At 46.1% G+C, this 23264-nt stretch overlaps 1 protein-coding gene across 1 annotated transcript in view; it reads left to right on the top strand.

Moving 5' to 3' along the window:
* LOC147025399 (protein kinase C alpha type-like) overlaps nucleotides 1–18848 on the top strand; it is a 325473-nt gene extending 306625 nt beyond the window's left edge. Inside the window, exon 17 of the mRNA XM_085886367.1 lies at nucleotides 16137–18848. Coding sequence (XP_085742493.1) covers nucleotides 16137–16289 — 153 coding nt within the window. The 3' untranslated portion in view covers nucleotides 16290–18848. The remainder of the gene's footprint in view (nucleotides 1–16136) is intronic.
* The last annotated feature ends 4416 nt before the right edge of the window (nucleotides 18849–23264 follow it).

The following is a 23264-nucleotide window of genomic DNA, read 5'->3' on the forward strand; positions in this document are numbered from 1 at the left end:
AGAGAAGCGACCCCCGATTCCCTCCAAATTACGAGCGAGCAAATTAACCCTTCACGAGAAGCAAGATGGCGTCTCAAGGCGAGCGGGAGCCGGGGGTATTAGAAATGTATATGTGTAATAATGTAGAGTCCATGGTCCAGGATGGAATCCCCGAGCAGGAAATGTTGATTGTGCAGGAACACGGACTCGCCCAACTGAACCCAAGGCCCGAGGTGGGTGCGGCAGCGGCCGCGGTGTATGACACCTCCCCCTCTCCACCAAGACCCTTCCCCAACCCTTGCCGAAACGGCTCAGCTGAGTGCATCCAACATGGCCTTCAGCTAGCCATGCTGGCGGCAATGAACAAACAAATGAATGAAGTGAAAACGACGATGGATACAAATACAAATGAAATAAAAAACGAAATGAAAGGCATGAACGAAAAGATGGATGCGAATACACAAAAAATGGATGAAAAGATGGATACAAATACAAATGAAGTGAAAACGACGATGGATGCGAATACACAGCAAATAAACGGAATGGAAGCAAACATGAAAGAAGAAATGAAAGAGCTACGGGGTGAGACGCAGAACATGGGCCGATGCCTGCAGGCGGGCATGAAGGCCGTGAGCAGGGAACTTAAAATGGCGACTCCACGTGTCGGAACAAACGAGCTGGAAGGGGGTGCAACGGCTGACAGGCCCGCGGTGGAGGCGGGTAAGGAAAAAGTAATTCGGGAGACAAGAGACGAGGTGAAAGTAATTGCGAGGGAGAGAAAAGAACAATTAATACGGAAAGCAAGGATGAGGTACGCGGAGATCGTGAAAGAGCAAGGAGTGAAAAACAGGGAAGGACGGGAGCGACTTAAAGAGAAAGCAAGGTTGACCTACATAAAGATAAGGGAAAGACGCCAGAAAGAAGCAGAGACCAATAGACACGAGGAGACGACAGAAAGAATAAAATGTATAGAGACACGGGAGATGGAGGGTGAATTGGACAAGGTAAGTGACGCACACACACACACAGAGGTAGTGGAGGACAGTGAGGTTGAGCTCGCGGAGCGTGTGGGGACCCGGTGTGAGCAGCTGGATGGCCTCCTCCAGGAACGAGGGGAGGGAGTATGCCCCCTTGAGGCGAGTCACGACCAGGTGAGTTCGGTCGTGCTTTGCGAGGTTGAGGGGACGAGTGCTGTGGACAGGTGCACGGAGAGCTTGGGGGGTATGGAGGCCCCGGAGACCCTTGTGGGGACACAAATCCCCAGTGTGGTTGTCCCTGTGTGTGTGGTGCAAGGTGTGAGTGCGTCCCCGTGTGTGGAAGCGACCCCGTGTGTGAGTGGTGTGGTGGCGATGGTGCCAGAGTACGTGCTTCCCAGCACGCCGTGTGTGGATGAGGCACCGTGTGTGAGAGAGGCCGTGTGTGTGGATGAAACGGCCAGTATGAGTGAGGCACCACGTGTGAGTGGTGTGGTGGCGATGGTGCCGGAGTACGTGCTTCCCAGCACGCCGTGTGTGGATGAGGCACGGAGTGTGAGTGAGGCACCGCGGGTTAGTGCCCCCGCGTGTGTGGGTGAGGCACCGTGTGTGGAAAAGGCCGTGGGTGTGAGTGAAACGGCCTGTATGAGTGAGGTACCGCGGGTGAGTACCCCCGCGTGTATGAGTGAGGCACGGTGTGTGGATGAGGCACAGCGGTTGAGTGCCCTCGCGTGCGTGGGTGAGGCACCGCGGGTGAGTGCCCCCGCGCGAGTGAATGGAGCACCACGTGTGAGTAGTATGGTGTGTGTGAGTAGTGAGGCACGCGTGAGTGAACGGCCGTGTGCAAGGTCGCTGTGTGCCAGGGAGACCGTGTGTGTGAGAGAGCGGTATGAGAGGGAGATGTCGGTTGGCATGCGGGAGCACGCAGCCGCGTCTCCCCGTGTGAATGTGATGGTGTGGACTGTGTGCGTCGTGACACGCAGGTATGCGTGTGTGGAATGGAGACGACGACGGCGACAGAGGAGAGAAAGCCGAGTAGCGGCTGCAGTTGTTTCGCGGACCGTGCCGGGTTCACCCAGCAGTGAGCACGCGGTTCGTGCTGTGCAACGCACGAGACCACCACGTGCTCGCTTGCGAGAGTGAAGTCCCGGTCCGGAAACGCACGCGGTGGATTTGCCGATCCCGCGGACGGACAAAGTTTAGGCAGGTAAACGGATTTGGACCGGACGGGTTCTCCACGCGATCGTGTGTTAAGCTCCAACGGGCAAAGCACATGTGTTCGCGTGGGGAACCCCTCGAGACGTGGGGCTTGTTTTTTTTTTTATGCGCACGGTGACGTCATGGCTGCACGTGGGGTTGAAATCCGGCAGGAGGGGTATCTCTGCCGGATGGTCCCGTCCAAGGAGGGACGAGGAACACGTGCAGCTGCATGACGTCACGGACAGGTGCAAAGTGCGCGAGCTCTGAGTTGCCGCGCAGGTGCTGCGCATGGAAAAAAAAAAAAAAGCAAGCCTCACTTTCGGGTGTACAGGATTCCTGGGCAAGGGGTGAAAGACCCCCTTACCCTGGGCACAGGATGAAAACTAGTTAGGGGGAAGGGTTAGCTTAGTTAGACCGACTTCATGGGGCAGGGGTAAGTCCTCATGGAGTCCGTGGAATGGATTAGTTCGAGGGATTGTAGCCAGATTTAGGATGGGAAAATGGGAAATGATTTTTGATGATTTGAGGACATGGACAGACTTGTGAATGTGTAGAGGGGACGTAGTTTAGCTACGTAGTGTTAAAAGGAACGTGCTACTAGTTTAAGGGACGACGTGGGAGCACGAGTTAGTTAGGGGATGTAGTTAGAAGAATGGTAGAGTTCAGTGGTGTGTGTGTTGAAGAGTTGGTGAGTTATGAGGTGAAGACATGTTGAGTGAGGTGGAAGCATGTGCTTAGTGAGTGAGTGAGGCCAGCGGGTCTGTGTGTATGGAGCGAATGGGGAATGCATGGTGCGATGAGTGATTGGGGGGAGGAGTGACTCCCGCCCAAGGGCCCCCGGGGTCAGTGTAGAGTAAGTTAGCTGGGTTAGTCAAATTAACAAAAATGGAGGTCGTTTTGTTGTTGGTGGGAGTGTAGGCTCGAAACCCATTTGGAGGGGTGCAGGAGCCCTGTTGACGGGCTTGGGAGCGTGGCTGCGAAAGGTGAGTATCGCTGAGTGGGTACCCCGGGCACCAGGCTAGTCGGCCGCGGTAGGCCAAGGGCCCATGGGGGGCCGGGATAGAGTAGTGGGCACGGGTGCGCCTGCTTGGTGTGGGGGCCCGGGGCGCCATTAGCCGCGTGGGCAGTGTTGTGGGCACGGGTGACCCTCGGAAAGGGGCCCGGGAGGCCGGCCTGCCACGTGTGCGTTTCAGGGGAGGTGCCATGGGGGGCACTCCCCGGTGTTAGGGAGCTGGTAGGCTCGGAGGCAGTGTAGTGCCCGGGGTGCCATAGCGGGAGAATCGGCAGAGGGTCGTGCCTGCCAAAGGGAGCCACGTGTCCCAGCCAGGAGACCGTGTGAGGGCACGGAGAGAAAATTGGGGGGCGAGGCCCGAAATTGTGAGGACACCAACACAGGCGACGGGAATCTGGGTTTATAGAACCAATAGTTTAAGCGAGAGGCGCTTGTTGAAAGCCCCGGGGTAGTTTAACAGTTAAATGGATAGGGTAGATTAGGAAGTGTACCCCTCCGCACCATCCATCCCCTCGCTGTCGTTGTGGGCCGCTGGACCCACTTTGGGTTAGATCGCCGAACTCTGGGGAGGCCATTCTGAGGCTTCGTTGGGCCTCGACACAGGACGCTAGCTCTCCCTTGTTCCCCTCCGGGAAGGGAACGTAGGGGTTGGGAGTAGGCTAGGTGACAGGATAGGTTAGCCGAACAAAGACAATAAAGGGGGTTAGGGGACGATTTATAGTGGGGAAGTAAAAATAAAAACAACAAAAAAATAAGTTGGGGCTAAATTGGGGTTTGACAAATTAAGGGAGTGGGTATGTACAGTGACAGGCAAAGGCGATAGGTTGGGAGGGAGACAGGTAGGTAGGTCCGAGCCCGCCTTCCGAGTGGCCAGCACCACCGCACTCCCTCCACCAACCTACACTGAACGGCAAGAGCTGGCCAACTTCATCGGCTGGCCGTGTTTTGCTTCAAGGCGGAGGCCGGCCAACTTCATCGGCAGCTGTGTTCTGCAAGGCCTGTGCCGGCCAGTTCATCTGCTGGCTGTTTTTCTTCAAGGCCTGTGCCGGCCAGTTCGTTTGCCGGCTGTGTTTGCCTGCAGCGGCCTTCTTCTGCGGGCTGTGTTTGCCTGCTCACCTTTGCCATGCCATGCCCACTGCCCATGTTCACCAGCCCCGTTCAATTTTTGCTTTGCCCCCCCTGTTCATTTCCATGTGCGCCAGGATCAGAAAGCAACAGTTTGCAAGCTGCGAGAACTGCCCTGTTGGCGGCTGCAACGCGGGCCTGCGGTGGCGGCCCGTGCACCGTGTTTGTGTTCATGCATCCATTCGTTGTGCTCATTGCGTGTGCCACTTGAGCTGGCACGGAGACTGCGTTGTGCAGCCCATGCACCGTTGTGGTTCACTGAGTTCAGTTCAAAAGGGAAGGCCTTGGACTGCGTGTGAGCAGCCAGCCACGTTCCCTGTCACCTGCATTGTTTGAGCCAGAGACTGCATGTGGGCAGCCTGGCTCCCTGCTAACTGCTTTTCTTTTGCAGAGTTCAATGATCCTGGGCCATGGTTTAGTGTAAAATTTGTAAGTTAAGGTTAAGATGTACTGTAAATATGAGTGCGCCCCGGCATGTCTGTCTAGCGCCGGCAATTTTATTTAAGTCGTCCGTGTGAGTGAGTTTGTTTAGGTAGTTACGCAGCCCTCAGGTTATTTATTTTGGGGACACGAATACCATGAATGTCGCACTCAGGGATCCGTAGGTAAAGTGTACTAGGGGGAAAACTACACATGATGGCACACGAAAATTTGACGACTGGACGAGTCTGTAAAAGGGAAGGGGGTAGTGTTGTGGTTACCAGATTCGCAAACCACCATTCAGGTCCCTTAGGTGAGGTATCTCGGTAAGTGCATGTGTAGTTAGGCCCAAACCCGTTGTCTAGTGGGAATACATGTCATTTATACGTGCTGCGACTCTTCAGGATAGCCGTTTTTCTTTTACTATCTTTATTTTGGACCAATCGCCATCACCACAACCACAACATCAACCACCAACCACAACACCGCTTCACCACAACCGCCACGACCTTTACCGTCACAACTCGCCACCATCGCATCACCGTCATCTCGCGCCACTCATGGGCACCGATGCTGGACTCGTGTAGGGCGCACGTTGAACAGCGTGTACAAAATCACGGATTTTCTGCTTCAAAAACGGATCGAAAACGACACACGCCCACTTTTTGCCGTCCAATCGGTGAGCGAGGGGTGGCCCGCCCCCAGGGCGATCGATATATGCAAATTTGTGGATCAAAAAGCCTTCACGCCCACTTTTTCTCGGGCCAATGGGGAGCGAGGTGAAAGGTCAAAGGGAGGGGGTCAAAGGCGAAGTTACGGGGGGATAAAAGGACGGTGTTCGTCAGTCAAAGGAGTCGTAAAAGTCGGAGCGAAAGTGTCAGCAGAACGAGAACGAGGGGTCGGAGAGTTGCAAGAGAGTCGTAAAAGTCGGAACGAGGAAGAAGGGAGTCGCAAAGGAGTCAGAAGAGAGTCAGCAGAACGGGAACGAGAAGTAGTAAAGGTCGGAACGAGGCGAAGGAGTCGGGACAGAGAGTCAAGACTTCGCGGGCGGTGGAGCTGCTCGTCGTGTGCGTTGAAGTCGGAACGGAGGGGACGAGCTGTGGAGAGGCGGCGAGGGCGGACGAGGGGGTGCTCGCGTCGTGCAGGGAGCTGCACCCCTGGGAGGCCGGCAGCGCGACCTGGCCGAGGTGGAGACGCTCGTCGCGCACATAATAAAGATCCTCTATACCCCGAGCATCAGCAACCCCCTCCTGTTTCCCCCCCGCGCTGAGATAGTGCGACCAAGGGGGCCCCGTTCCCACCCCCTGCCAGGCACTGTCCACGAGGCCCGCGGGTTGCGGGGCCATCGCCGCTCCGCGTCTCATCACCAGACGGGTAGGCCCGACCTGGTCTCGGCCCCAGGCCTACCTCATTCTTGAGGGTATTTCTTTTCCTTGGTTTTGGGTATGTGTTGTCGGCGCCGTCTGTGAAGTAGAATTGTGTAAGTGTTGCCGTGTGCTCGGTAGTCGGTATTAGCTCTGTACTGTGTTTTCACTTTTATGTTTGCTTTTTGTGTAAATGGAATTGTGTTTTCTTTTTTGTGTGCATTTGGTGGAATTGCATTTGTGTGCTTTCCGTTCGTCGCGAATAAATGTGCTTTATTGTTGAACTGTTCTCCCGCTTCGCTTCGTCTTTTTCCCCATTGAACCCCCATCTTGCTTCACGTAAAGGGTTGGTAGTGGGCTGAATACGCCCGATAATTAATCGAACCGTCGAGGTCGACGATAACACCGCTCGGTTATTCTGATAGTACGGAACGGGTCGCTTAAGTGGCCCGTGTCCGGAATCGACCTGCGGCGAGGTGCGACGCCCGGTCTACCCTCCGCGTGGGTACTTAGGTAGTTCGAATTTGGCGAGCAACCCTATCCCACGCGGGGGCTGATTGGCTCGATCGCGGTGAGACCGAAAGGTCCACCCGTGACTGGTTCCCGGCGTTAGTCCGAGAGGGTCACGACTGGATTGTCCGTCCGGTGGGCGACGTGCCGCGATTCGAGTTACGTGGCCGTCGCACGCCGGCGGGCGCGAAGACTGTTACAATATTATAGGTCACATGGTTTGGCAGCCATATTGGATTGAATGAGGAGAGGAGGAGGAGGAGGAGGAGGAGATTGTGACCATACTCTGTGCAGAGCGTTGGTGCTGCTTACGCAGTCTCCTTGGCTATTGGGCACAATCCTGGATGGGGCACCACTCCGACACAGTATACCAGCATGCTGGCACTCATTTTGCCGACCTCGGAAGGATGACAGGCCAAGTTAACCCCACCTGGTATTAATTCATCAGCTGAGCAGGATTTGAACTCAGGACCCTCGGATCTAAAGCCTGCCACCCGAACCTTTCAGCCAACACCAGGCAAGGATTGCAGAAAAAATATTAGATAATGTTTTCTCTGGAACTGCTTCATCAATAGATGTGAGACTTCACATTTCTGATCTAGTCGTGATTCTGGATACAGGTTTTAAATTTCAGCTTGATCAGATGCATGGTCTGGCAGGCAGAATTATTTAATTTTTGATGTGGGTTCTTTTTGTTTTTTTGATTGTTTTTTTTTGTTTTTTTTTAATGAGGTTCACTTGGTTGTGCTTGGATAGATTTGAGGGTCCAGGAGTAGCAGCTGAAATGTGAATCCTATCCAGGTTCCTCCTGATGACTTCATCTTTTCTTTTTGCTTGTTACAACACGGCGACATCGCGCTGTTATATAATTGGCTATTCTGTCCTGTGTCTTCTGTCACACTTATGGCCACGTACGTCACTTTGATGTGAGGGCTATAAATAGAAATTTGTCCAACGTCACAACTCTTCCCATCATGCATGCTAATTCACCATGTCTACATTTAAATTTTATAACTGCAAAATTGCTTCATCATTCTTAACTGAGACTTTTACTGCCCCCAGCCGCGCGTTATCGAAGTATTCGCTTCTTGTTTGGTTCCTTATGATTACTCCAATGCAGGACTGAACCAATTTGGTCTTCCATTTGATTTGAATTGAATTTATTTTAATCCCATTCTTTATTCAATTGAATAATGAATAATAATAAACGTCATGGGTCAGGTGTCCGATCAAAGCGGGGCGTCTTGGTACCTGGTCATCACTGCCAGAAGTGATAAAGTAGCAGTTCTAATTATGTCTCTTATTAATTACATAACACTCCAGTACACAAACACCACACAAAACCACTCCTGGTGAGGGTCTGCAATCTTTGATTGCATATTTTCTTGTTGTTCTTGTCATGAACCATAATTAGCAGTATTGTTACGAATCTGGCAGCCATTTGCACACAAACAGACAGCAGTCCCTGCAGTTCAGTTATTTCGATAAGTATGTGTTTATGGTCAGGGTCCCGTCCCTATGTTTAATGGGTGATTAAGTGAATGTGCTCTGCGAGTTATTTTCTAGTTAGATTTTTGCAATACCCAACGCCAACAAATCAATCCTTCACTTCTTCGCACCTTCGACACCATTGCCCACGTGTGTTCGACCACGGACGTGAGTGGAGGTTTCCTCACCTCAGAACACCGACTCCGCCCAGGAAAGGAGGGGGTTCCTCCCCTGTCCAATCACGGATGGCCAGCACATCACCCCACGAAACCCTGTCCAATCAGGGCAAAGATTACCTCAGGGGACCGGTCACCCCACTCCGTCCGGGGGAGGGATAAGAATCGCTGGGCTCCCCTGAGTGTTCGCTGGAGTTGGGTTGGAATTGTCGGAGGAGAAAGGGGTCGCCATAGCTCTTGGTGTGCATCAGGAGTCGTCGTCATCTGGGCTTTTTGCTCTTTGGTCTGCAGTCGTCATAGTCTGCGGTCTTGGTCTGCGGTGTTTTCCGGGGGTCCTCACTTCATTGGTGGAGTGTCTGGTTTGGCGGTTCTTTTCGGTGGTTCCGTGGTCCTGTGCTTGCTGGTGCGCTCGATGTGGCTGGTCCCATCCTGGTTCGCTCGTCTCGAAGAAACCGCACGCGGCAGACAGGTACCCGGCCAGACTCTGACCCTCCAGTTCGCCTATTCTCCCAGGCTGAAGGGCCGAATAAAGGCCAACCGGCCCCATTTCTTTTTGGGTGTGTGTGTGTGTGTGTGTGTGTGTGTGTGTGTGTGTGTGTGTGTGTGTGTGTGTGTGTGTGTGTGTGGGGGGGGGCACCAGTCTTTTAAGTCGAATTAAGTGCTTTTCGCTCACTGTGCATTGCATATTATATTTGTGATTATGTCTGCTCTGTCTCCCTTCATGATTATTGTAAAATAAACCCCTGTTAAATGTACCAGCTCGTTGCCTGTCGTTTCTAACATTGATCCAGCATGGTGCGGGCTTGAGAAGTAGTGAGGCCGTTTGTGCCCTGAATTGTTATTGGGACCGGCACTGCTCTGGTAACTCCCGCTCGGTTACGCCGGACCTGAGTCGGTACATGCGACTCTGTTCGGACAGAGTATGCCGAGGGTGTGGCTTCCCCGGTAGCTAGACGGCATGACTCCTTGGGTAAATTGGAATAGACAAGTGGACCCTACCTCACGCCGTCGAAATATTGGCGACCACGGTCCTTCAAGTGACCCATCGACTCCGGAGTTATCCGGGGTGACGACCTTTTAATTCCGGGTGTTCGGTGGGAGACGGCCCTATTGTTCCGTCTCACAGTCGTCCTCGCCACCGACCCCCGGCCCACAACAGTATTAACAATATCGATGATGGCTTCCAGCAGGACTTATGCATATGCAAGTCATCTAACAACAAAAGAAAGCAACGGCACATGAAGAAAGGTAGTGTCATTCGGTCAAAATATAAATTGGAGGAGGATGTGGAAACAATGGGGTCAGACTCATAACAATACTATGATAATGACACTGACAAACATAAATGTCAACCTGAGGCTGCACAGGTCGAGCAAGCTTTGGTTCAATGAAAGGAAAGGAAGACTTTCTTTTTCCTTCAAGCCTTCCTTTCATATATATATATATATATATATATATATATATATATATATATATATATATATATATATATATATATATATATATATATATATATATATATATATATATATATATATATATTGTTGTGGTTACCAAATTCGCAAACCACCATTCAGGTCCCTTAGGTGAGGTATCTCGGCAAGTATATGTGTAGTTAGGCCCAACCCCGTTGTCTAGTGGGAATACATGTCATTTATGCGTGCTGCGACTCTTCAGGATAGCCGTTTTTCTTTTGCTATCTTTATTTTGGACCAACCGCCATGATTACCACCACAACCACAACATCAACCACCAACCACAACGCCGCTTCACCACAACCGCCACGACCTTCACGTCATACCTCGCAACCGTCGCATCGCCACCGTTCTTGCCCCGCTGTGGGTACCGGTGTTGGACTCGTGCAGGGCGCGCGCCGAACAGCATGTACAAAATCACGGATTTTGTGCTTCAAAAACGGATCAAAAACGACACACGCCCACTTTTTGCCGTCCAATCGGTGAGCGAGGGGCGATTTGGCCCCGCCTCCAGGACGATCGATATATGCAAATTTATGGATCAAAAAGCCTTCACGCCCACTTTTTCTCGGGCCAATGGGGAGCGAGGTGAAAGGTCAAAGGGAGGGGGTCAAAGGCAAAGTTACGGGGCGGATAAAAGGACCGTGTTCGTCAGTCCAGGAGAGTCCAGAGGCGGAGAGCAGGAGAGTAGGAGAGTCGGAAACAGAGAGTCAAGACTTCGCGGGCGGTGGAGCTGGTCGTCGTGTGCGTTGGAGTCGGAACGGAGGGGACGGAGCTGTGGAAAGGCGGCGAGGGCAGACGAGGGGGTGCTCGCGTCGTGCAGGGAGCTGCACCCGAGGGAGGCCGACAGCGCGACCTGGCCGAGGTGGAGACGCTCGTCGCGGGATAATAAAAATCCTCTATACCCCGAGCATCAGCAACCCCCTCCTGTTTCCCCCCGCGCTGAGATAGTGCGACCAAGGGGGCCCCTTTCCCACCCCCTACCAGACACTGCCCGCGAGGCCCGCGGAGTTGAGGCGCCATCGCCGCTCCTCGTCTCATCACCAGACGGGTAGGCGCGACCCGGTCTCGGCCTCAGGCCCGCCTCATCCTTGAGGGTATTTCTTTTCCTTGGTTTTGGGTATGTGTTGTCGGCGCCGTCTGTGAAGTAGAATTGTATAAGTGTTGCCGTGTGCTCGGTAGTCGGTATTAGCTCTGCATTGTGTTTCGCTTTTATATTTGCTTTTTGTGTAAATGGAATTGTGTTTTTCTTTTCTGTGTGCATTTGGTGGAATTGAATATGTGTGCTTCCCGTGTGCCGCGAATAAATGTGCTTTGTGTTGAACTGTTTCCCGCTTCGCTTCGTCATTTCTCCCATTGAATCCTCATCTTGCTTCACGTAAAGGGTTGGTAGTGGGCTGAATACGCCCGATAATTAATCGAACCGTCGAGGTCGACGATAACACCGCTCGGTTATTCTGATAGTACGGAACGGGTCGCTTAAGTGGCCCGTGTCCGAAGTCGACCTGCGGCGAGGTGCGATCGCCCGGTCTACCCTCCGCGTGGGTACTTAGGTAGGTCGAATTTGGCGAGCAACCCTATCCCACGCGGGGGCTGATTGGCTCGATCGCGGTGAGACCGAAAGGTCCACCCGTGACTGGTTCCCGGCGTTAGTCCGAGAGGGTCACGACTGGATTGTCCGTCCGGTGGGCGACGTGCCGCGATTCGAGTTACGTGGCCGTCAGCACGCCGGCGGGCGTGAATACCGCAACAATATATATATATATATATATATATATATATATATATATATATATATATATATATATATATATATATATATATATATACAGGAAGTATCATTTTGCTGGGGCACAGCTGTGCTGCTAATGCAGTGCCTCCTGTGGTTAGAGCAGGAATTTGGAAACCAGAGACATCGTGGGATCTTTGGCGTTCACCAACTCACGCGGTAGACCGGACACCCAGTTTAATGTCCATCCAGGGGATGGTTTCCACCAGGATGACAGTTTATAGCTGGGTCAATATTCAAATGCAGGCTAAACAGCTATGAGGCAAATGTGCATACCTCCACATTTAATTTTTAGCCCTTCTTTATCCTGTGCTGATACACAAAGGTCCAGCTTCTTCAAACTCTACAAATGACACCTTAAATGATCTCTCCCTCACCCTAAAGCGTTGTATTCCTGTTGACACCCCCCTTCGATTTCTTCAGAGACTTTCACAATTGCCTTTTGCTTTGAGTTATGTTTTGACTGTTGGAAAAGCAAAACAATGGAATGTTTGGAGGAAAGTGCAGGCCACACAGCAAATATTACATGGTAAACAATCTCTCAACTGCTTCTACTTCATTAACAGCCCCAATTACTGCCACCACCTCATGGGGTCGACTGGGGAAAATTTTTGCCCAAATCTTTCATCACCAACATTGCTCACTTACGCTTCACGAAGGACAACGTAGGATCTTCAACGCCCACCAATGCCAGCAGACAGGACACCAAACTTAACGTCCATCTGAGGGACAGCACACACATTGATGAATCACCCTGTCTGTGAAATACCAGGATGACAGTTCATAGCTTGGTCATGATTCGAACCCAGGCTTGACAGCTCAGCTTAGAGGAAAGTGTGTGTCCCCTTTGGCCATCCTGCCAGCCTTATATATTCAGGAATAAATGGGATCATAATATTTCGCCTGAAGGTTTTATACAAACCATGTATGTGTTCTTCTTCTTCTTGCATATGGCAGCTAAGCTGCCGGGGTAGCTATCATTTCTTGGAAGCGCGACTGTGTCGCTGATGCAGTGCTCCTCTACCAGTACGCACTGGTACTCATTTCGCCGACCTCAGAAGGATGACAGGCTGAGTCAACCCCCTGGTGTATTAATTCAGCGGCCAACGGGGCTTGAACTCAGGACCCTAGGATCCGAAGCCACCACCCTAACCACTAAGCCAACACCAGGCTTTCATATATGTGTTAAATATCATTTTCTAACATCACAAAACAAATATAAAAAGAAAACCTGTTGCTGGCTGCTCTGAACAGATAAGCAAAAATGCCAGGGTGTTATTTCCTCTCCCCCTCTTGCCAGTGTGAACCATCAGGTGGTTTCATTAATTTGAGCAAACGTCCAAAGATGGAGAGAAACAGGAAATATGGACTTGCCTTCCTCCCCCCCCCCCACCCACTCCTTATCCTTCAAATCACATTACTTGAAAGAGTCAACACACTGCCCCATAACCGTTCACTGATGTTAGCTTTTGTGATTCCGTGTGAACATTTCATGTTGCAAATTTTGGTGTGCCGCCTTCACATGATGCTGCTGATCTTTCTAGATTTCTTTCCATAATTAAGCCTCACGCCCCCCCCCCCCCTCCACCCCTCTTGGCTAATTCTAAAGTGTAATTCTAAAGGGCAATTATAAAGGGTAATTATAAAGTGTAATTATAAAGGGTAATTCTAAAGGGTAATTCTAAAGTGTAATTCTAAAGGGTCATTCCAAAGTGTAATTCCAAAGGGTAATTCAAAAGTGTAATTCGAAAGTGAAATTCTAACGGGTAATTTTAAAGTGTAATTATATGATAGAGTTGGAGGATAGTTGTGGGATCCTAGGGTCCTGAATTCATAACAGTAATTATAAAGGTTAATTCTAAGGGGTAATTCTAAAGCATAATTATAAAGTTTAATTCTAAAGGGTAATTATAAAGTATAATTATAAAGTGTAATTCTTAAGGGTAATTCTTAAGGGTAATTCTAACGGGTAATTATAAAGGGTAATTATAAAAGTTAATTCTAAAGAGTAATTCTAAAGTGTAATTATAAAATGTAATTCTAAAGTGTAATTCTAAAGTGTAATTATAAAATGTAATTCTGAAGGGTAATTATAAAGTGTAATTCTAAAGGGTAATTATGAAGTGTAATTATAAAGGGTAGTTATAAAAGTTAATTCGAAAGAGTAATTCTAGAGTGTAATTATAAAATGTAATTCTGAAGGGTAATTATAAAGTGTAATTCTAAAGGGTAATTATAAAGTATAATTATAAAGGGTAATTGGAGCCTGGTGTTGGCGCAGTGGTTAGGGCAGCGGCTTGGGATCCAAAAGGTCCTGAGTTCAAGCCCCATTGGGCCACTGAATTAATACACCAGGGGGTTGACTCAGCCTGTCATCCTTCCGAGGTCGGCGAAATGAGTACCAGTGTACTGGGCCGGTGTATACCCCGGTTAAAATAGGTGTACCATATCCCTGTGTCGTAAGAGGCGACCAGGGTTGTGTCAGGAAGGGCATCCGGCGTAAAACATGTGCCAAATCACTATGCGGATCATACGGATGATCCGCTGTGGCAACCCCGAAAGGGAGCAGCCGAAAGAAGAAGAAGAAGAATTATAAAGGGTAATTATAAAAGTTACTTCTAAAGAGTAATTCTTAAGTGTAATTATAAAATGTAATTCCAAAGTGTAATTATAAAATGTAATTCTAAAGAGTAATTATAAAATGTAATTCTAAAGTGTAATTATAAAATGTAATTCTGAAGGGTAATTGTAAAGTGTAATTCTAAAGGGTAATATGAAAGGGGGATTCCAAAGGGTTCTCAAGGGTAGTTCAAAAGGGTAATTCAGGGCAATTCTGAAGGGTTCAAAAGGGTAATTCTAATGGTTTTCATTTATTTCTTGGCTTTGCCTATTCCATTTTAAAAATGCCAACCTGAACCACTTACTTCGGTCATGGTGTGATTTTTAATGGTACCCCATCATTTGTTAGACCCCTAGGAGTACTAAACCACCACTTAGAAAAAATAATATCCACCTGGGGGATGGTTTACACCAGGATAACAGTTTATAGCTGGGTCAAGATTAAAACCTAGGCTCAACAGCGAAAAGGCAACTGTATACCTCCAAGGCGGAAGCTATCCTGCCAGCCCTGCTTTATCCTCTACTGATACACAAAGGTCCAGCACCTTCAGCACCTTCTCCCTTTTTTTCTACCAATGAACTGAATCTCAAAGTCGGCTGGGACTTTTGAAATTAAATTTTGCATCAATAGTGGGAATAAAAACAATGCGGGGTTGATATTATTTTTTGACCTTGATCTAATTTTAAGTTCCTGACCTAATTATAGAGATTTAAACATTTTTTTCACCAAACCCCACTAAGGTTTGTCCAATCAGAACGAAATTGCCCTCTCTAGATAGCCGAGAGCAAGGCACATTTGCAGTTAATTTTCATTATATCCCTCGGTTAAAGGTCAAGCTGTTACACTCCGTTTAGTACAAAAGTACCATTTAAGTTTTTCTCATTTTTTCTGCCAATTTCCGAGATGTATCCTGGATCTGGCTGGGACTTTCACAATTAAATTTTGCATCAACACACTGGGCAACAAAATAAACTTTTTGTCTACTACTGAGGGAAATACAGGTGTTCTTGGTTAAATCTGGGCCGCTGATTTCAAATCTGTAGTCAGAATTTAGCCAGCATGTCAGGTTTTCAAAATATGTATGAATGATTCCCAGCACATGATATTGTGCCTGGTGTTGGCTTAATGGTTAGGGTGGTAGGCTTGGGATCCAAGGGTCCTGAGTGTCAAATCCCCCCTTGACTATTGAATTAAAATCAGGTAGGTTGACTGCCTGTCATCCTTCCGAGGTCGGCAAAATGAGTGCCAGCTTGCTGGTATCCTGGGTCGGAGTGGCGACCCATCCAGGATTGTGCCCAACAGCCAATGAGACTGCTTAAGCAGCACCAATGCTCTGCACAGAGTATGGTCCCAATCTCCTCTCCTCTGTCATATGACTCCAAGTTTAAGGTCAAGGTGAAATGGTGGTCTGAGAAAAAAAAAATGCGTTTTTTTGTCGTTCAATTTCTCCATTGCCAAATCTCAATGACCGCCTGGCTTTCCAAGATGAGCTTGCATAATAATAGTGTATCAGCACTGAAGTTACACACCTAATATTTGATTCATCTCTTTGACCTACTTTTTCGGATTATGACCTAATTAACAAGAAGCACATTTTTGATCATGACTTTAATAATTTTCGTCCGGATTATCATGATGCTGAGTTTTATGGATATATTGTGGAATGGGACGCATTTTCTTAATTTACACTCTATCCCTAAATGTTGAAGGTCAAGGTCATATGGCAGTACAAAACAAATACAGCCATCATTGGATCATAAACTTCAAAACGTATCAGGCATCATCATGGGGAGGCTTACTCTTAGCGATCGCTTTGCGATTGCGGTTCTCTAGTTCTTTGTGATATTTGATGTTCATCCCTCATGTTACCCACATCATTCGCTGTGCAATTGTGTTGTTTTTGAGTCCACACCTTCTTCTTTGTATATTCATGGTTATTTGTTTCCTTTTGCCATCATCTCCTTGTCTATTCTCTCCGCTCCATAATTCCCCCTTATTCCACAGAAAGACCGCTGTGATGCTGGTAACTTCGACAGGGCCTTCACCACTGATTCTGTCACGATGACGCCGGTGGACCGCTTGCTGGTCCTCACTCTGGACCAGAGTGACTTCGCAGGCTTTTCCTTCACTAACCCTGAGTTCATTATCCATGTTTAGTTCTGCAACCCAATTATAATGTTCATGTTATTGGTTATATTGGTAATATCTTGTAAAGACAGTTCAGCTGATACTGGACACCTTCACAAGCTCAAAACTTGCATGTGGAAAAATATATTTCCAAAAAAGCTTAACAACAACCACTTAACGACTTATTTTGGGATGCTTTCAAAAAAAGAGGGTACGCATGTGGTGATGATGATGATAAAGATGCAAGGCTACCGCTGAGCCAAATGTGTGGTTCATTATGGAGGGAAAAGCAAAGGCGTATGTCCAAAATTGACTATGTCAGAAAGCAACCAACACATTCTCATACTCATGGCTTTGCTCACATGCTTGACGAGGATTTGTCTTCCATGGTGTAGTCATACCTCGTACACTTCTGAACAGAACACAGGCTTGGCCTATGTTAGAGTGCTTGCTTGGTTCATGTGTCTGCATGATTATCTGCAGCTTTTCGAGACGACCGCCATTATAATCAATACCGTGACAAAGGCAGATCCGAGATGGCGACAGGGATGCAGTTGAGATGGTGCTCTGGAACCCCCACCCACGACCTTTTTCAAAATCCTGCATTGACCTTTCAATAGCAGTCTGTCTCCACCATCACACAAAGTATCGGTAAAGTAAACACATGACAGTTGGCTGACCATACAATACATCTTTTTCATATGGAATGATTGCACCTGGATTTATGTATATGTATTTATGATTTATGACTTATGATTGTAGAATGATGTATTCATTATATTTGAATCCTAAAACTTCGCCAAAGCAATAGACAAAACAAATTATCCAATCTTCTTTACGGCCCGACATTGGAACATTGAATTAACGTATTTACTGGAAAGAATTCCAGGCAGGATTCCCAAGCAATAATTTTTTCCCCTACAATTCATGTTCCTCCAGAAAAAATTCATATTGCTTCGTGTAACTCCATTGGCTGCTGTCCCACAACAACGTCACAATCTCAGCGATGTGCATTAATTATTTCCTTATTGTGAAAGTCATCATCTAACTAGAATGGTACTCAGTAGATCGCATACCTCCGCCAGGCTGAACGGTTTCCGTTTTGAATCCCACTGAAAGGCTGGATCTGCATCCAGATTTTTCCCAAAATCTAATCACCTTGTTGTTGTCACTGACCAAACTCATCCACCAAGTTTTGTTCAAATCAGTCCATAACCTTTTGAAAAATCGCGCTATATATCATTTTTGGACCCATCTCTCAATGGTGAAGAATCACTTAAAGTTCTAAGTATCCAGATCCATTTCTTCAAAATTGAATCAATTCTTCCTTGTCACCCACGAAACCTGTCCACCAAGTTTCGTCCAAATCCGTCTGCAACCTTTTGAGATATCCTGTTATATATCGTTTTTGGACCCATCTCTCAACAGTGAAGAATCACTGAAGAAATTAAATAATTCTCACATTCGCATCCAGATTCGACTCTTCACCAAAATCTAATCAATTCGTCCTTGTCACCCACTTTGTCACCCAAAGTATACCGCGTTCCAAACAGCCGAAACTGTCAACCAAGTTTCGGCCGAATCTGTTCATATCTTCTTGTGATATCCTGCTCACAAACAGACAGACAGACAGAGGGGTGAAAACATAACCTCCATCCACCTTTGGTGATGGAGGTGAGAAGGTGAGTTAAAGGGGAACCTCGACATTAACCCTCACATGCTACTTCACTTGAACTATCCTTTGGCATCACAAAATTCGGTGCAACGACCCTTTTTCAATTATCGGATTAAAAAGCAGAAATTTAATAAGTTACATCCTTTTGGGCCATCTTTGGTTTACATCACCTCTGACCTGTGAAGACACGTCATGGCCATTACAGAATGTACCACCATGATGAGAAGTCATCACTGCCATTGAGGTACAGCCTATCTCTGATACAGCAGTGAAGGAACCAGCACGATCCTTCCACATTTTGTTAAGAGATCATTGAGCTTGTTGAAGCTGTGGGTTCAGAAAATATCGACATTCAGAAGATAGAAAACCATCGAATGTCCGAATGGAGTTTCACTGAAGGTAATAACTTGACTTCTTGATGAATTACTGGGAATGCGGAAAAGTGTTCATGTTTATTGTGTCGAGAGAGAGAGAGAAAGAGAGAGAAAGGAGAGAGAATGAGGAAAGAGAAAGGAAAGAAAGAGAGAGGAAAGTGAAAGAGAGAGGAAAGAGAAAGAGAAAGGAGAGAGAATGGAGAGAGAAAGAGAAAGGAGAGAGAAAGAGGAAAGAGAAAGGAAAGAAAGAGAGAGGAAAGAGAAAGAGAGAGGAAAGCGAAAGAGAGAGAGAGGAAAGAGAAAGAGAAAGGAGAGAGAATGGAGAAAGAAGGAGAAAGGAGAGAGATAGAGATAGAGATAGAGATAGAGATAGAGATAGAGATAGAGATAGAGATAGAGATAGAGATAGAGATAGAGATAGAGATAGAGATAGAGATAGAGAGAGAGAGAGAGAGAGAGAGAGAGAGAGAGAGAGAGAGAGAGAGAGAGAGAGAGAGAGAGAGAGAGAGAGAGAGAGAGAGAGAGAGAGAGAGAGAGAGAGAGAGAGAGAGAGAGAGAGAGAGGAAGTTGAAGCATAAGAAGGAGGAGAAGAAAGAAAGAAAAAGAAGAATAAGAAGGGGGAAAAAAGATAACAACACACCCCGAAATGATGATGATGATGATCATCATCATTATTATTTCTACTTTTCCTTGTTCAACACACAAACACACCTCTTTAGAAGCGGTATTGATTTTTTTTTAATTCGCTTTGAACTTTATTTCTTTCAAAATGTTCATTTTTGGTTCTTCTTCTTCTTCAAAACGAGCACGATTCCTTTCTCTTGAACCGGAAGTGATTTTCAATATCCCAGTTTTTATTTCGTCAATGTGAAAGTTATTTTTAGGTGTTGTTGTTTATTGGTGAAACTGCCTTGTGCTGGCACCAGTTTCTTTACTTCCATTTATTTTACTGTATTGGACAACGCTCCTTCCCAATAGGCCTTATTCAGATGACGTCACCGGTCACGTGACTGTGGCAGCTCCGCCATATTGAGTGGCAAGAAAGTATATCGTGTCCGTAACAACCGATAGTCTCCACTTCAACTCCACCGTTATTTCCAAGCAAGCGATTTTTTTTTTCTGCAAACGGGTAAGAGTTGTTGTGCCCCGGGATGTACTAAAGGCTCCGGAGGGCAGTTTTACCGCTTTCCCGCTGAAGTAGACCGACGAAATCTTTGGATATCGGTTCTGAGAAGAGAAAAATGGCGACCTGGCGAACATGACTGGTTGTGTAGCCTTCATTTTGTCTCCGGTATGTAACTAATTTCTGATACGTTATTTCAGTAGTTGGTATTAAATAGCCGGTGGTTACAAAATATTGTCTGATTTGTATCATTAAAATGCATTATATCCCTTGTTTTATTGACAAAATGAGAGGCGAGATCGCGTTTCCAACAGTTATCTAACGCGCACAGTTCTGAGTTGTTTCACTACAGAAAGTCACATCGATATATATATATATATATATATATAATACATAAAAAACGACCACTTGGAAATATCGACAGCAGCGTGGCATTCCACCGGATGTTTGTCATGGAAAAAAATATGATGTATCTGTAAGCAAACTGACGAACGAAGATTTTCTACAAACTTAGCATTTAGACAAGAGCTTCACTTGAAATTAACTTGTGGCAGCAGTCAGGTTAAAAAAAGTGACGCTGGTTGCTGAACAAAACAAACAACAACGAATACAATAATAGTGAAACTCGAGGGGGAGCACTCGGTAGAGTGCAAAACCTCCGCCGCCAACACTGCTGGGTCACTCAAGTGAACCTGATTTCCTATTCATTCAATTTGACGTCAACAGTACTCACAGAGTTATAGTTTGCAACTTTCCCTTTTACTTTTAACTTTTGCAAACTCAATTCATTCGTCATAATTAGATTCATTGAGACAGAAATTGATTTTACGTGGGTATATCCACCTGAAGTTCCAAAATCAGCCGCAATTATAGTTTTGGCATGTTTTTTTTTTGTTGGAAATCACTTGCATGTAGAAATGCAAAAAAATAAAAAAATCAATTTTGTTGAAAAAAATTTGCAAAATTTTTTTTTTCTCCAACAATTTTTTTTTTGGTGAGGGTGGGGGGGGTTGGAAATCACTTAAAACATGTAGAAATGCAAAAAAAGAAAAATTCAAATATTTCTTCAAATTGGCCGCCATAGCGGTCATATTGGATTTTGGACCAAGTCCAAAATCTAATGGCATGATCCTTGGACCCCCATCAAGTTTCGTCGAAATCCGTCGAGTTGTTTTTCCGTAATACTGTTCACAAACAAACAAACAAACAAACAAACAAACAGAAAGGGGTGAAAACAGTAACCTCCATCCATCTTCGATGGCGGAGGTTAATGAAAGAAAACAGGCTTACGACCTTTGCTCTCACAATAATACAGTTCTTGTCAGCTTTCGTCAAGATTATGTCACGAACAAACCCGGTGACATAATATGAGTGAGCGTCCATACTCTTGAAGGCTTTCAGATGGGCTTGAGTGTAAGGACTCGGCGTTTCAACAAGGTAAACATAGATGTCAGGGAAAATGGTTCGTGGCCAAAATTTCCTTTCTGTTGTCCATTTATCCTTTGAAATAATATAAGGATCTTCACTAAGACCACACAGCTTCAGTTTTTCGCAGGACCTCTTCTTAGAAATAGCATCTTATCCATGGAAATAGCCCAGAAGTTCGCGTGACACGTGCGTGGTAGCCATGATTTTTTGCCACTCAATATGGCGGAGCCTTACCTTCCGCTGTGACGTCACTCGCTTTGTGCATAGGGTCAATTCCAAATTCAAACGGTGCATGACGTCATCGCTGGGCTCTGGAGGAAGGGAGCACTCAGTTTTTGCTCCGTTTGTTTTCTTCCTTTTTTTGCTTTCTTGTTTGTCCGGGCGATATCTCAAACATCCTTTGAGCTCGCAAGCTGAAATTTGGGGACAAAAGTGAAGAAGTGCTGCTGCAAAAAACGGTATTTTTATTTTTTGATTAATTACTTAATTATTATTGATTTATTAATTACTTATTTATTTTGTTTGTTTCTCATCCTGGCAATATCTCACGCACCTTTTGAGCCAGGAAGATGAAATTTGAACACGACGGTGAACAAATGATTTGGCTATAAAGGGTATTTTGATTTATTGATTAATCAATCGATTAATTATTCACTAGCATAACCCGCGCTCTGCGCGACATGTTGGGGTGGGTGTGTTTGAGAAAGGAACTGATGCAGAGTATCAGTAGTAATTTTACTTTAATGCAGTAAGTGGAATACGATTTCACTGTTTCAGAACCATTTTATTTACTTTTTTTTGTACCATGCGCCTCATATGGTCTTTGAGATAATGTAAGCCGAATATCACGTTACTCAAGCGCAGAAAAAGTCAAAGATAGCGCGACACGAAACCACAAACTCGGAAATAATATATAAGATTTTTCAAAAAGTTACAGATTCCGATAGAACAGTGGTGGTTTTGATATGATATTGGCCAAGTGATTAAGAAATTAATTTTTTTACGATTATTATTTAATAATTAATCTCCGCCATCTTCGAAGATGGATGGAGGTTACTGTTTTCACCCCTTTCTGTTTGTTTGTTTGTGAACAGTATTACGGAAAAACTCCTCGACTGATTTCGACGAAAGTTGGTGGGGGGGGGTAGGTATGGTCCAAGGATAATGCCATTAAATTTTGGACTTTGTTTCCCCCCCCAAAAAAAATTTGTGAGAGAAAAAAAATTTTCTTTTTGCATTTCTACATGTTTAAAGTGATTTCCAACCCCCCCCCCAAAAAAGGGAATTTTTTTTTGCATTTCTACATGTTTTAAGTGATTTCCAACCCCCCCCAAAAAAAATTCTTACCCCCCCCCAAAAAAATTGTTAGAGAATTTTTTTTTTTGCATTTCTATATGTTTTAAGTGTTTTCCAACCCCCCCCCAAAAAAATTGTTTGAGAAAAATTTTTTTTTTTACATGTTTTAAGTGATTTCCAACCCCAAAAAAAATTGTTACCCCCCCCCCAAAAAAAGAAAAAGAAATTTTTTTTTTGCATTACATTTTTAAGTGATTTCCAACCCCCCGCCCAAAAAAAATTTAGAGAAAAAAAATTTTTGCAACTTTTTTTTCAACAAAATATCTATTTTTTTTTTTTTTTGCATTTTTACATGTTTTAAGTGATTTCCACCCCCCCCCCCAAAAAAAAATGTTGGAGAAAAGAACTATAACTGTCAGCACTGTTGACATCATATTTAATGAATAAGATATAAGGTTCACTTGAGTGACCCAGCAGTATTGGCGGCGGAGGTTTTGCACTCTACCGAGTGCTCCCCCTCTAGTTTTAATGACTGAATTAATCAATTATTGTAAATGACTCCCTCTCAATTTTGGCTCCATGTGCTGCACAGCATTATCACCGGGCATCAAAGGCACCCCGACAATGTCACGCGCTGGAGGATTTATTTGTTTGGCAAGGGGAAGGTGTACTTTGAATGTACCTCCACCTATTTATTTTTCTCTTTCCCTCTATTTTAACATGTTGTGGAAGAAATGGAGAGCATATGGTTCTGGGTCTCTCAAAATTTCCCGAGTGCTGAAAAAACACGAAGATTGCTCGTTTCATCGAACGGCATGGGGAGTGGGTACCGGATAACAAGTAACAACCCAATCAGATACTGACGGCCCATGAAGTCAACTCAGGTAATCACTACCTCTCCATCCGAGACCCTTCCTGCACTTAAACCAGATCTTTAGTTCTGCCACTCTCAACTTGTCAGGACTGATGACATTCTTACTCGTTTTGGAACGATTAGAACTCGCACAATGGACAAAATGTAGCATCCTGATTTTTTAATGTTGACGCCTTATCACACAGGTTGCCAGAATCCACTTCATGTGTGATTCAAAATGGATATACCACTTTGA

Source organism: Eptatretus burgeri, chromosome 6 (genome assembly GCF_056783735.1).
Source record: "Eptatretus burgeri isolate ZD-2024b chromosome 6, Ebu_testis_v1, whole genome shotgun sequence".
Taxonomy (NCBI): domain Eukaryota; kingdom Metazoa; phylum Chordata; class Myxini; order Myxiniformes; family Myxinidae; genus Eptatretus; species Eptatretus burgeri.